Raw genomic sequence first — 14,127 nt, forward strand, 5'->3', positions numbered from 1 at the left:
AGTACTTCATATCTTGCAACATTTCCTTCACTGAATATTGTCACTGCATCCAAGACACCAAAATGCAGTATACCGATTGCCACCAAAACTCTCGGGAATTCTCTCCCAGATTACACTGTTCGTGGACTCGTTAGGATTTTGGGAGTGATTTTCGTCAGTGGATTTACATCTGACAAATCCTTGGAAGTTTCTTTCAAGATTTCTACTTGCAAAAGAAATAGCTGGTTTGTAAATAAAATCACTTTCTGGAAGGCCTATGACTGGGTTTATTGTCTCTTGAAGAGGTGAAACAAAACTGCCCACACAGCTTTTCTAATATCTTCTATGCTACTGCTATGCCATAATAGTTTTGAATTCTTTCCTTGACAGATTTTTTCATGTCTATTCTTACCATCTAATCGTCAGCCATCTTCCAATTTCTTTCCCTTATATGCAGTTTTCAGTCCTCATAGCCTCATACCCATTTGCTTTTTTGCACTCCTGCTTGGTGATCGTTACGTTTTCTCCACGTAGCTTCTCTTCCTCAAGTGTTTTGAAAGCTACTGAATCACTACCTCCTAAATAATTGCTCTCAGGTGGGGGATTCAAAAATCAAATTTCAATCTGAGAACTATTACATACGAGGGGCATCTGAAAAGTCCGTGCAAAGTCCAAGAGATGGCACCACTGGCCCGTATCGAGGTCATGTTCAGTTAGTAGTATCTTTTCAGCCATATTGGTCTATTTCTTTGTGTTTGACATTCGCGTGAATCAAGGAAGTGGAGTCATTGTCAAACAAATGGACAAAAAAATTTCTTGTGGTGATTAAACATTACTTTATGAAAGGCAAAACACCTCAGGAGACTGAAGAGAAGCTTGATAAACACTGCTGTGACTCTGCACCTTTGATTAGAACAGTTTATAAGTGGTTTCAAAATTTTCGGAGTGGCCATATGGCCACAAGTGATGCTGAACATTCTGGATGCCCTGTGGAGGTTACAATTCCAGAAATCATTGATAAAATCCATGATATGGTGATGGATGACAGAAGAGATAAGGTGCGTGAGATTGCTAGTGCTGTGGGCATCTCAAATGAATGGGTACATATTATTTTGCATAAATATTTGGACATGAGAAAGCTATCCACAAGATGGGTTCAGCGATTGCTCGCACTTGCCCAAAAACTGAATTGTGCGAAGCATTGCAAGGATGATTTGCAGCCGTTCAGGAAGAATCCACAGGACTAACTGTCGTTTCGTCACTGTGGATGAAACATGGATACATTACTATACTCCTGAGCTCAAACAACAATCTAAACAATGGGTTACCAAGGGAGAATCTGCACCAAAAAAGGCAAAGACCATTCCTTCGGCCGGAAAGGTTATGGCGACTGTCTTTTGGGATTCGACTATCTGGAAAAGGTAAAACTATTACAGGTGCATATTATTCATCATTATTGGACTGTTTGAAAACCGAGCTGCAAGAAAAACGCTGGCAATTGGACCACAAAAAAGTCCTTTTTTATCACGACAATACACCTTCACACACCTCAGCAGTAGTGGTCACAAAATTAATGGAAATAGGATTCCAACTCATTTCACATCCCCCCTATTCTCCAGACTACTATTTGTTCCCCAATTTGAAGAAATAGCTGGCAGGACAATGATTTTATTGAAACGAGGAGGTGATTGCAGGAACTAATAGCTGTTTTGCATACGGATAATTCCTATTATTCGGAAGGGATCAACAAATTATAATCACATTGGATGAAGTGCATAAGTCTAAAAGGAGACTATTTCGAAAAACAAAGGTTTACGCCAAACACATAAGTAGCTTTTATTTATGCACAGACTTTTCAAATGCCCCTCGTATACATGGTTACTCGCACAATGTTTTGTTGAAACAAATGAATAAACCAGAACTAAGGAGATAATACGTGTTTTATTTATTATTGGGAATGGTAAATTCTGTAGACCATGACTAGAGGGGGGGGGGGGGGGGGAGGGGGAATGGAAATTAAGATATCAACCAGTCCGGAGCCCCTAAAATTATGGAAATGATAATTTTCTCATGCTCCTTCAGATATCGAAAAACAGTTGTTTACTGTGTGTTAGAGGATATACAGTCACTGACAACATATTCATTTCCAGAAAGTCATACGTGGGAAACATGATCCATAATTAATCAACAAACTGAGGTTAGTGATATAAATATTCAGGAGATTATGTATATTTATTTTGTGTGTGTGTGTGTGTGTGTGTGTGTGTGTGTGTGTGTGTGTGTGTGTGTGTGTGTGTGTGTAATCACAGGTTTTTCATTGTTCCACAGGTCTGTCATCAACTACTTTAAGAGAGGCTACAGGTATTATCTAATAGTTGTTTCATAATGTCCACTGGACCCTCGCCCCCTCCTCCTGACTCTTAGTTTTCCATTCCACAAACACTCCTGCTTACACGTGTCACATGCATATATGTCAATGTGTGCACGGAAGTGAATGTGGAGAACATGTGATCTGAGTAACTGTTTCTAACTCTAGAATTTTTCCATCTTCCATTTTTGTGCAGTTGCTATCTACAAATGATAAATTTGATCCATTGGTGGATTTCACACAGGACCAAAACTTATCCTTTGACAAACTGGCAATGCAGGTTTCACTTTCAAAAGCACTAAAGACATCTTGCACAGCTGATCTTATGTCTGCATGAACCTTGTTTTGGTTATGTTGCATTGCTGGCCACACCAACAGGAAGAGGCACACAATCAGAGCTCCACAGTTGTTTTGAAGAGGGTAAACTCAGTCCAGTGTTTTGAGCATGAAAACATGGTCCAAGTAGACTATTCTTTTTATTATCCTTGGGTCATGTTCAAGCACCCATAACACGTTCAGAAATGGTGACATTGGTTTATACGTCAATTGTTGACAAGATCTTGCACATACATACACTTTATAACCCAAGTTATTTACATATCTTATGCTTCCAGCTTCTTTTCACACTCCAATACATTGTCGATACATGTGAACAGGTATGCTTCTTATTTTGGTGCGTATGTGGCACAAAGGCAATACAACAATGTATGTGATAACGTCCTTTAGCTATGTCATAGTATAGGTACAACTGTTATGGTATGACTGAAGATGTTTACGATCTTATCTGTGGATGGTCAATAACATTAAGTAAGGTACTGGTGGAATATTCACTGGCATAAGCTTGTTATTCTCTCACATGCTATCTTGTTGGAAGTAAAGGATTGAAACTCTTACATCAGATATTATGTCACGTGTAATATTAGAAATTGTGGTACAGTCCAACCACAGAAGCCTTTTAATGAGGTGTGCCAGTAAGTTTAGGAAATAAAATAATACTGATGTATTAAAATAAATATCTCTCGCTCCCTCAAACACACACACACACACACACACACACACACACACACAGTAGGTGAATCTTTTTTCACCATGCAGTGTTATAATGAAACAGGAAAACCATAGTTGGTTGCACCATGTCATTAGTCATTTCAACAATATATTACAGTACAGATATTGGAACCTGCAAGTGTTATGTGAAGAAGGGACCTACTTTGGATTGCCTGTACGGACCACCTAAACCACACTACAACTGTTGTGACAGTGCCACGACATTTAACAGTGCCACCACGACAGCACGCGCAAACGGCGATAGAGGCGCTCCGCAACTCGGCTGAACGCGGGAGCGCCACCTAGCTACGAACGGCGCCGGCCGCATGTCACAGCACGGCAGTCGAATGAGAGATACTGAGTTGTTATCGTGTAACTAGCTATTGTTTCTAAGTGAGTGTGTTTGAATATCCACACAATTATTGGTGATTAAAGGTTATAACACTTTTTGGCGACGAGGTCGGATATTTTCACTGCGTTGTGGATTTGTGTGTTCGTGACGGGGCAGACACGGAACAGCTTATGCAAGCACTCATTGAACAGCAAACACAGTTGACGGCTGCTGTTCAGGTGTTGTCGACGTCGCTTACTCATCGTCTGTCTTCCTCTTCTCCGCCTCCGTTCCCTCCTTACGACGAGGCCGCTGAAGACTGGGAGGATTATGAGAAGCGTTTGCGGCAACACTTCTCGGCTTTCGGCGTTGTCGACACTCCTATGTTTAATTCGTTATTTCTATCTTGGATTTCCCCACGGATCTATCAGCTGCTATCTCAGTTAGCCCCTCTGCGGGAACCTGCCTCTCTGTCCCTCCAAGAAATGTGTGACTTATTGTCTAACTATTACCGCAGAAACACCCACATCGTTGCCGCCCGCGTGGCGTTCTACCGGGGTCGTAAACAGCCCAATCAATCTTACCGGGCTCGGGTGGCGGAACTACACGGTCTGAGTCAGTTTGTCACGGACACTCAACACGAGTCTTATGCTGATTCAATGGTTAGGGATGCTATTCTAGGGCTTGCTCCTGATAAAGAAGTTAGACAACGTGCCCTACAACTGCCAAACCTGTCATTGTCTGAAGTTCTAAGCATCGCTCAATCCTTTGAAGTGTCTCACACTGCTGGCGCGCAAATAGACGTGTGGTGTGACGGAGGCGCTGTACAGTCAAGGTGGTGGTGGGTAGTGTTTAACGTCCCGTCGACAACGGGGTCATTAGAGACGGAGCGCAAGCTCGGGTTAGGGAAGGATTGGGAAGGAAATCGGCCGTGCCCTTTCAAAGGAACCATCCCAGCATTTGCCTGGAACGATTTAGGGAAATCACGGAAAACCTAAATCAGGATGGCTGGAGACGGGATTGAACGTCTGTACAGTCAACTTTCGACACGGACAATTTGCCTGTTTCACAGGGGAACGAAGATGTGGCGGCGGTTCACTCACCTAAACAACGTCGCGTTGGGCCGCGACGCTCGCAGCAAAAACAGCAACCGCAGAAACAGGTTCGTTCCGCACTTCCTTCTCGTCCACGTTGTTTCGCACAGCATGACGGGGCCACGTGTCCGAAACGTTGGGCCACATGTAATTCGTGTAGGAAAAAAGGCCACATTGCTTCTGTATGTCGGTCCCCTAAAGTTCCTGTCGACGAGGACGAGGCATCGGACACGGATGTTAACTGTGTGCTTTCTCAAACAAATAAGTTGTTTGTTACTGTTCGTGTTCTGGATAAAGACATTCGCATGCAAGTGGACACTGGCTCTGCAGTAACTCTCATTAATTCTCGCACGTATTTGGAGTTGGGCTCCCCTCCCTTGTCTCCAGTTACGCGAAATCTGAGAACTTATAATAAACAGAAAATTCCTATCGTTGGCCAGTTCGATGCTTCCACTGCCTACAAGTCTGTTGTTAGGCCCCTCACGTTTTATGTGGTGGATCATGCGGGCACTGAAAACCTGTTCGGTTATGATTCTTTCCAGTTGTTCGGGTTCTCCGTTGATGATGATGAGCACCTCATCTCTGAGGATATTCCGTATCAACAGCTGGATGGATTGTGTTCTGAATTTCCGTCCGTGTTCTCTGCTGGTCTGGGTCGTGCCAAGGATTTTGAAGCCCACATTACTCTTAAACCTACAGCTCGCCCTAATTTTTTCCGGGCACACCCTATTCCGGTGGCGTTGCGTGCACCTGTCGAGGTTGGGATAGACAGGTTAACAGCTTCAGGGATTCTCCTTCCTGTTACCTCCAGCGAATGGGCATCGCCAATCGTGGTGGTTTCTAAACCCAACGGGAGTCTGCGATTGTGTGGCGATTTTAAAGCCACTGTCAACGCTCAGAGCCTCACTGACACTTATCCTCTTCCCCGTCCTGAGGAGTTATTTACCAACCTCACTGGGGGCCAGCTCTTTTCCAAACTTGACTTATCGGAGGCGTACCATCAGTTGCCGTTGGATGCTTCTTCCAAGGAATTTCTCGTCATCAACACTCCTTGTGGGTTGTATCAGTACCAGCGATTACCATTTGGCGTCGTTAGCGTGCCGGCCATTTTTCAGCGGTTTTTGGAACAGCTCACGGCTTCCGTTCCCGGCTGCATCAACTATCTGGATGACATTGTTGTCACGGGGGCCTTCACTGAGGAGAACCTTCGCAATTTGCGTTCACTGTTTCGGGTTTTGCATTCGGCTGGGTTGAAGTGCAATCTGGACAAGTCACAGTTCTTCCAACCCTCCATTGTGTATCTTGGTTTCCACTTGTCCCGTGAGGGTATACGTCTTCTACGTCAGCACGTTGCGGCCATTAACCCTCTACTCCAGCCGTCTACGGTCAAAGAACTTCAGGCGTTTCTAGGCAAGATTGCTTATTATCACAAATTCAATCCATCCGCAGCGGCGGTAGCTCATCCTCTGATCAGCTGTTACGCAAAAACGTCCCTTTCTGTTGGTCCGACGAGTGTGAGCAGGCTTTTGTCAGCCTGAAGGCTCATTTGCAGTCGGCGCCTTGTCTTGCCACATTCTGTCCGTGTCAGCACTTGGTTCTGGCGACTGACGCATCACAGTATGGCCTACGGGCTGTTCTCGCCCATCGGTATGAGGATGGGTCGGAACGACCCATCACCTATGCTTCCAAGACCCTCAACGATGCGCAACGGCGTTACTCTCAAATCGAAAAGGAGGCGCTCGCTATCATTATGCTCTATAAAAGTTCAGCGCTTTTTTTTTTATGGTTCTAAGTTTCACCTCATCACCAACCACAAGCCACTGGTCTCTCTGTTCAGCCCATCGGCGTCTCTTCCGGATAAGGCAGCTCACCGCCTGCAACGTTGGGCCTTATACTTTTCTCGTTTTCACTATGAGATTCACTATCGCCCCACGGCCTAGCACACCAACGCTGATGCATTGTCGTGATTGCCGATGGGCCCCGACCCGGTTTTCGATCGTGATGAACTACTCTGTTTCCACATTGATGAGGAAGAACGTCGTGCGGTCGAGGGTTTTCCACTTACAGGTTCGCAGGTCACGTCAGGTACTGCGCCGGACCCGGTCCTGCGTCAGGTGATCGGTTTTGTTCAACGGTGTTGGCTGGACAGGACCAAAGGCCGGGCATCGGATCCCCTTCGCAACTACCATGCCTTGCACCTTCATCTGTTCGTGATGGTGGTGGTGTTCTGGCCACGGATGGCGCATCTCCACGGGTCATGGTGCTAGCCTCTCTTCGCAAAGATGTTCTCAAACTATTGCATCCACGATCGTCACGGACAATGGCCCTCAGTTCTCTTCGCAGACCTTCCGTGATTTTTGTACTGGACAAGGGATTCGTCATGTTACAGCACCGCCCTTCCATCCGCAATCGAATGAGGAGGTCGAGCGCCTTGTCCACACTTTCAAAAGCCAGATGAAAAAATTCCTTAGTGATTTTTCCACAGATGACGCTCTGCTGCAATTTCTGAGTTCTTATCGCTTCACGCCTCTGCTGAACTGTTGCACGGCCGCCAACCGCGCACTCTACTGCACCTGCTTCACCCTGTCAGGCCTTGTGCTGTGTCCCCTAGTGCGGGAAAATACTCGGTGGGTGCCGACGTGTGGGCACGAGGGTACGGATCTCGCCCTAAATGGATTCCAGGGGTGGTCAAGGCTCTTCGCGGCCACCGGCTTTGTGAAATATGTACGGACGACGGCACGGTTGTTCGCCATTACGACCAGATGCGCCCACGAGTGGTGGCCACGCCGGTTCCACCGCCCCTTCCTTCGCCTCCACCAGCCCGAGAAGCCAGTCCTGTAGCTGCTGCCGATCTACCGTACGTGTTTATGCAGCCGACGTCTCTACCGCTTCAGAATACGCCGCCTTCTCCGGGACCCATCTCGCTGGAGCACACCCCCAGGTCCACGACACCTACGGATGCTGCTCTGGAGTTTTCACCCATCATCTCGTCCAGGAGGCACGTTCCACGGACGAGCTTCCGTCCTGGACATTTTCGACCATACTCTCGTGTCTCTCCGTGGGATGTTCTCGGGGCCTCACAAGAGGCCACGGATGTCTCCTCACTGTCCATGTCTCCAAGGAAGTGAGTGTTTTTTTTTTCAAGGGGAGAAAAGTGTTGTGACAGTGCCACGACATTTAACAGTGCCGCCACGACAGCACGCGCAAATGGTGATAGAGGCGCTCCGCAACTCGGCTGAGCGTGGGAGCGCCACCTAGCTACGAACGGCGCTGGCCGCGTGTCACGGCACGGCACGGTAGTCGAATGAGAGATACTGAGTTGTTGTCATGTAACCAGCTATTGTTTCCAACTGAGTGTGTTTGAATATCCACGCAATTATTGGCGATTAAAGCTTATAACAACAACTTTATGCGAAATGGAAGTAGTAGCTACAGTTTTGAGGAAAATATGATCCTCCTGTTAATAATTTACCAATGGAGATTTTAGCTTTTAGTGTGACTAATATGCCCCACGTCTATGCCCGGCATATTTTTAGACAATGAATGTTACATTTGTACATGTAACATGACATCATGTAAGAGCTATGAATCAGCTGGTACTACAAGACTTTCAAATATAAGCTGTAAATGAGGCTATCTTCCACAAAACAGTAGCTAATACTTTCTTTCTGCATTGACTTTTACAGTAATTTAGATTCCTCATACAGGCAATCTAAAGTAGGTCCCCCTCCCTCAGACAACACCTGTAGAATCCAACATCGGTACTGTCATATATTGTTGAAATAACTGTACTGGCTATGGTATATAAAATTTGTAACTGGTTCTAATGTACCATTTGTTACTTAGTATTGCTTGCACCTTGTCCCGCACCTTTCACAGAGTTGGAGTGCTGACTATCTGATTTGGCCGGAGGCTCTTCCTGCCGCCACCCCGTAACCCTCCCCCCACCCCCCCAGGACACAATCAGTGTACCCCAGCTGTCTGCATCTAGTGTAAATCATGAATGAGTGCAAACACGTTTCAAATGTCTGCGTGTCTTGACTGAGGTGGGTCGTGGGGACCAGTCTGGTTTACACCTAGAGGGATGTGGAAAACCTCCTAAAAACCACATCCAGGCTCGCTGGCACACCAGCCCTCATCGTTAATCCGTTGGGCAGATTCGATCTGGGGCTGGTGCGTCTACCTGAGCCCAGGAAGCAGCGCATTAGCACTCTCTGCTAACCTGGCGGGTCATACCATTTGTTACTACATCAGTATTATTTCATTTTCTACACTGACTGGCACACCTCATTAAGAAGCCCAACATAATTTTCTGTAGATGGACTTTGTACTGTAGTTTCTAATATTACATGCAGCATGTCTTATGATGTAAGAGTTTCGATCGTCTACTTTTAATAAGATAGCACAAGTGAGAATAACAAATATATGTCAGTGAATATTGCACTAATAGCTTACCTAATATCATTGGTCACCCACAGATCAGACTCAACATCTTTGGTCATGCCACAACAGTTGTGCCTATACTATGATGTGACAGCTTCCCAGTTTTGTCAGCTAAGGGACCTAATCACGTACACTATTGTATTGTCTGTGCCACAAACACACAGAAATATGATGCCTACCTGTCCACATGTACCAGTGATATATCAGAATGTGAAATGAAGCTGGAAGTTTATAGCAGGTAAGTATCTTGGATTAGGAAGTATATGTATTTGCAAGAGCTTGTAGAGAATTGACAGATAAACCAACGTCACCATTTTTGAATGTATTACAGGTGCTTTAAAATCACCCACGGTTGAACTTAGTCAGTTTCACAGATGATAAGAACACAGACTACTTGGACCACGTTTCCATTCTCTGATCACATTGAGGCTGTGGGGACTGTGTGTAGCTTATCTGATTTCTGTAACTTTTGAAGACTGCTGTAAATGTATTTTAATATCTGATCACTATTTAAAGATGTGATGTTGCTTAGTACATGATAGGAATTTTGTGAAAAGGTCATTCCAAAGACTTCTAAGAATCAGCATGTACTTATTACAGAACAACTGCAGTTTTATGTAACAACCAGTATAATCATTGATATGTCAGAATCAGTACTGCAAAATAAAAAGCAAATTTCCATGATTTTTCTGTTACTTTTTTAGACAGTCCCTTCTCTGGTTGGGACAAACAGTTGTGAGAGGTACAAATCTCTGTTTGAGAAAATGGAGCAGTATTTTGTAAAATCTACATGAAAAATACACAGTATAAAATATACAGGTGTTTGTGAGTTAGTTAAATGCTGTCTATTACAAACCATACTCAATTCCCCCCATTATGGCTAACATGGGAATAAGTATTGAAAGGAGTAATGATACAGTAGACCTTACAAGGAATCACAAGAAGCTAAAAAGTTGAATATTTCAATATTTACAGGCACTGGATTACTCAAGTGCACGACATCATCCCAAATCTAACATTTGCCGTCTATTCAGCAGGAATGGTGAATAAATTCAAAAGTATCGGCACTGGTGCAAATAGACTCTCACCTTTGATTTCTTCTAGATTTCATAAGCAGTGTAACTGGAGTAATAAGAATGGCAACACTGTTGACGGAGCGACAACACTTTACCCTCCACCTCCCGTAACAACCAGAGGTAGCAGCACAGTGGATGAAGAGAGAGGGAGGGAGAGAGAGAGAGAGAGAGAGGGGGGGGGGGGGGGGGGGGCAATACTGACCCTACGACTTATCTCGGAAGATAAGTTAAGGAAAGGCAAACCTACATTTCTAGCATTTTTACACTTAGAGAAAGCTTTTGACAATGTTGACTGGAATACTCATTCAAATCCTGAAGGTGGCCGTGGTAAAATACAGGGAGCAAAAGGCTTTTACAATTTGTGCAGAAACCAGATGGCAGTTATAAGAGTCTAAGGGCATGAAAGGGGAGTAGTGGTTGGGAAGGGAGTGAGACAGGGTTGTAACCTATCCCCAATGTTATTCAATCTGTATATTGAGCAAGCAGTAAAGGAAACAAAAGAAAAATTCGGAGAAGGTATTAAAATCCATGGAGAAGATATAAAAACTTTAAGGTTCACAGATGACGTAATTCTGTCAGAGACAGCAAAGGACCTGGAAGAGCAGCTGAACGGAATGGACAGTGTCTTGAAAGGATGATTTAAGATTAACGTCAACAAAAGCGAAACAAGGATAATGGAGTTTAGTCGAATAAAATCAGGTGATGCTGAGGGAATTAGACTAGGAAACTTGACACTAAGTGGTAGATGAGTTTTGCTATTTGCGGAGCAAAATAACTGACAATGGTCAAAATAGAGAGGATATAAAATGTAGACTGGCAATGGCAAGGGAAGTGTTTCTGAAGAAGAGAAATTTGTTAACATCAGTACAGATTTAAGTGTCAGGAAGTCTTTTTTCCTGAAAATATTCGTATGGAGTGTAGCCATGTACGGAGGTGAAACATGGACAATAAATAGTTTAGACAAAAAGAGAATAGAAGCCTACGAAATGTGGTGCTACAGAAGAATGCTCAAGATTAGGTGGGTATATCACGTAACTAATGAGGAGGTACTGAATAGAATTGGGGAGAAGAGAAATTTGTGGCACAACCTGACTAGAAGAAGGGATCGGTTGGTAGGACACCTTCTGAGGCATCACAGGATCACTAATTTAGTATTGGAGGGAAGCATGGAGGGTAAAAATCGCAGAAGGATGTAGGTTGCAGTAGTTACTCAGAGATGACGACGGTTGCGTAGGATAGAGCAGTATGGAGAGCTGCATCAAACTAGTCTCTGGACTGAAGACTGCGGCAACAACAACAACAACAACACTTTGAAAGAATAGAAGTAAGTATTTGGAAATACAGACCACTCAGTGCTTTAGTAGTTACTTACTAGAACTATGCACTGCATATGTCCAATGGTATATTATTTCAGCTTACATATGTAATGTGTATGTAGGACAAAAGCTAATACTTACATATCTTTCATCAAGTGCATTAAGTTTCTTTTCAGCATCAAGTAGAACAACACGGAGAAAGTCTCTGTCGCAACGAAGTGAGCTACCAGCCGAAATGATTTCCTTCAGTGAACGGCAGACTATATCACTAGTCTGTCTCGTAACTTGAAGCTTTGCCCATTCTCTTACAACTTCTATGTCTGCTGAATCTGATAATGCGTGCTGAAAATGGACAGAACATTTACATTGCAAAAAATTCAAGTATATAATTACAAATTGATTTGCTTTCTTTCCAGCTACCGTGCTAAATATCTGACACAGCTGCAACATCCCTGGTATAAGGACAGCTGTCACTGCCCACAAAAGTCAATCGACAACCTTATCAGTAGTATTAGTCAAACAATATTATTGCACCTGAGGGTGACGGCACTGTAGTCAGCTTATCACGAGATCTCACCGTGATATTTTGTGAGGACATGCTGAACCACTTGACAGTATATGCACAACTGTCTTAAAGCAATTCACAGTGTGATGCACTTTCCTTAAGCACAACTCTAGTTGTTTACTGTAACACCACTGCACGTTTCCGGTAATGCCTACAGGAGGTCAAGTGGAACAATTTCGTGGTCAGGTAGCACAATCCTGTAAAACTACGGTAATTTTAAAAGCTCGCCAGCTACGGTGCCGACCTAAAATATATCGATACTAAATATTACCGACTCTTGTTCTCAAAACTTAATCCACACGCACTACAATCAATCCTGTCGGAGGAACATCCACAACTGAGAATTATACCAGAGGCTGAAAATACTGCCACAGTTGCAAGGTCGTTTTATTTAACACACGACCACTTTCGGGCTCTTATACGCCCGTCTTCAGGTGTCTTACTGAAAATAGGAAGTTATAGGAGGTAATTTTTACAAGCAGCAAACATAAAAATCCATAAATTTGGAAACATTTATAAATTGTTGGTTGGGCCAGGTGCTGTGAAACCTAAGTCAATGCCAAAGTGACACAAGACAGTACTACGGAAGACTGCCCGGGTAAAGAAATATGCACAGAATACCAGAACACTTACACTCGGTGCAGTGACTCCGAGAGCCACAGTGGCAAGTACAAGGTGCGGTGTGCTACCAACGAGTGCAGAGCTCGGAGTAGAGCAGGCACGAAGGAGGAAGCAAACTGGTAAACCAGAGTGGCAGAGGTACTGCCATCTATTGACGGGAAGAAGAACGCGAGACCACTAGCCCGGCCATTCGCAATCTGAATTGGTGATTTACATTAAAAAACATTACACAAAAAATGTTAACAGTGCATTACGCACGGTAAAGAAAGATGTTGACCGAGGCAGCACAGAACTGTAGTAAAACTGAGTGGAAGCTGTGACATAAAATTTATGTAACGTATTACCTGCGCCCGTCGGAAGCACACCACGTCTTCTACTCGTCCGACACGGCCCTCGGGGTCACAGTACCGAGCGTAAGTGTTCCGGTATTATTTACACATTTCTTTACCCGGGCAGTCTTCCGTAGTGCTGCCAGACGTCACTTTGGCACCGACTTACGTTTCACGGCACCTAGCCCGACCGCCAGTTTTTAAATTTATGGATTTTTTGTTTTCTTTGTGCGTTTTCCGAGTGTAAAAATTATTTTTAGTCTCTTACCGTTTCCAGTACGACAACTGAAGATGGGCATATTAATAGCTCAAAACTGGTCGTGTGTTAAATAAAAGACTCTTACAACTGTAGCAGTATTTTCAACCACTGGCCACACGCATTAGTCACGACTGACAGTAATAATTGTTCAGTGACACGTTTCTATTATTTTGTACACGATTTCTCCCGTGAATTGGTGCCGACTCAGAAGAGCAGTACACATTAATTATTAATAATACAGGGTTAGCCAAAAGTCTTAACACTTGAAAATTCAATACTTCGCAAAATAACATAGGTAGTGATGTAAAAATTTACACATGCTTGAAATGACATAGGGTTTTATTGAAACCAAAAAGTGTGCAAAATAACCAACAGATAGCACTTTGTACGATACAAAAGCAATAATTAGGTTGCTAGGCAAGCTTTCAGAGGCAGAGGCTGCTCCTCTAGGCAGAAGAGCTGAAGGGGAAGGAAGAGAGGCGAAGGAAAAGGACTGGAGAGGTCCAGGAAAAGGCACAGATTTGGGGAAAATCACCCAGAACTGCATGTCAGGGAAGACTTGACGGACGGGATGGAAAGGAAAGATGCCGTGTTCCATCTGTGTTCTGCCACCGGTTGACGAGTAAATCTTATCTATTCAATTACATTATCAAAAATTAATTGTTTTCATTGTTATAAAAGCAATAATTAGCATAACAA

General features: G+C 44.0%; 3 protein-coding genes across 4 annotated transcripts in view; 1 reads left to right on the forward strand and 2 right to left on the reverse strand.

Moving 5' to 3' along the window:
- Nucleotides 1–14,127, forward strand: part of LOC126109584 (uncharacterized) — a 239,864-nt gene that overhangs the window by 165,942 nt on the left and 59,795 nt on the right. The window lies entirely within an intron of this gene.
- The window catches only part of LOC126109576 (uncharacterized), a 558,983-nt gene that overhangs the window by 20,243 nt on the left and 524,613 nt on the right, over nucleotides 1–14,127 (reverse strand). The window lies entirely within an intron of this gene.
- The window catches only part of LOC126109579 (coiled-coil domain-containing protein 144A-like), a 343,757-nt gene that overhangs the window by 20,153 nt on the left and 309,477 nt on the right, over nucleotides 1–14,127 (reverse strand). For both annotated transcript variants that reach the window (XM_049914612.1, XM_049914613.1), the window contains exon 6: nucleotides 11,796–11,996. In XM_049914612.1, coding sequence (XP_049770569.1) covers nucleotides 11,796–11,996 — 201 coding nt within the window. The remainder of the gene's footprint in view (nucleotides 1–11,795; nucleotides 11,997–14,127) is intronic.

Source organism: Schistocerca cancellata, chromosome 12 (genome assembly GCF_023864275.1).
Source record: "Schistocerca cancellata isolate TAMUIC-IGC-003103 chromosome 12, iqSchCanc2.1, whole genome shotgun sequence".
NCBI lineage: Eukaryota > Metazoa > Arthropoda > Insecta > Orthoptera > Acrididae > Schistocerca > Schistocerca cancellata.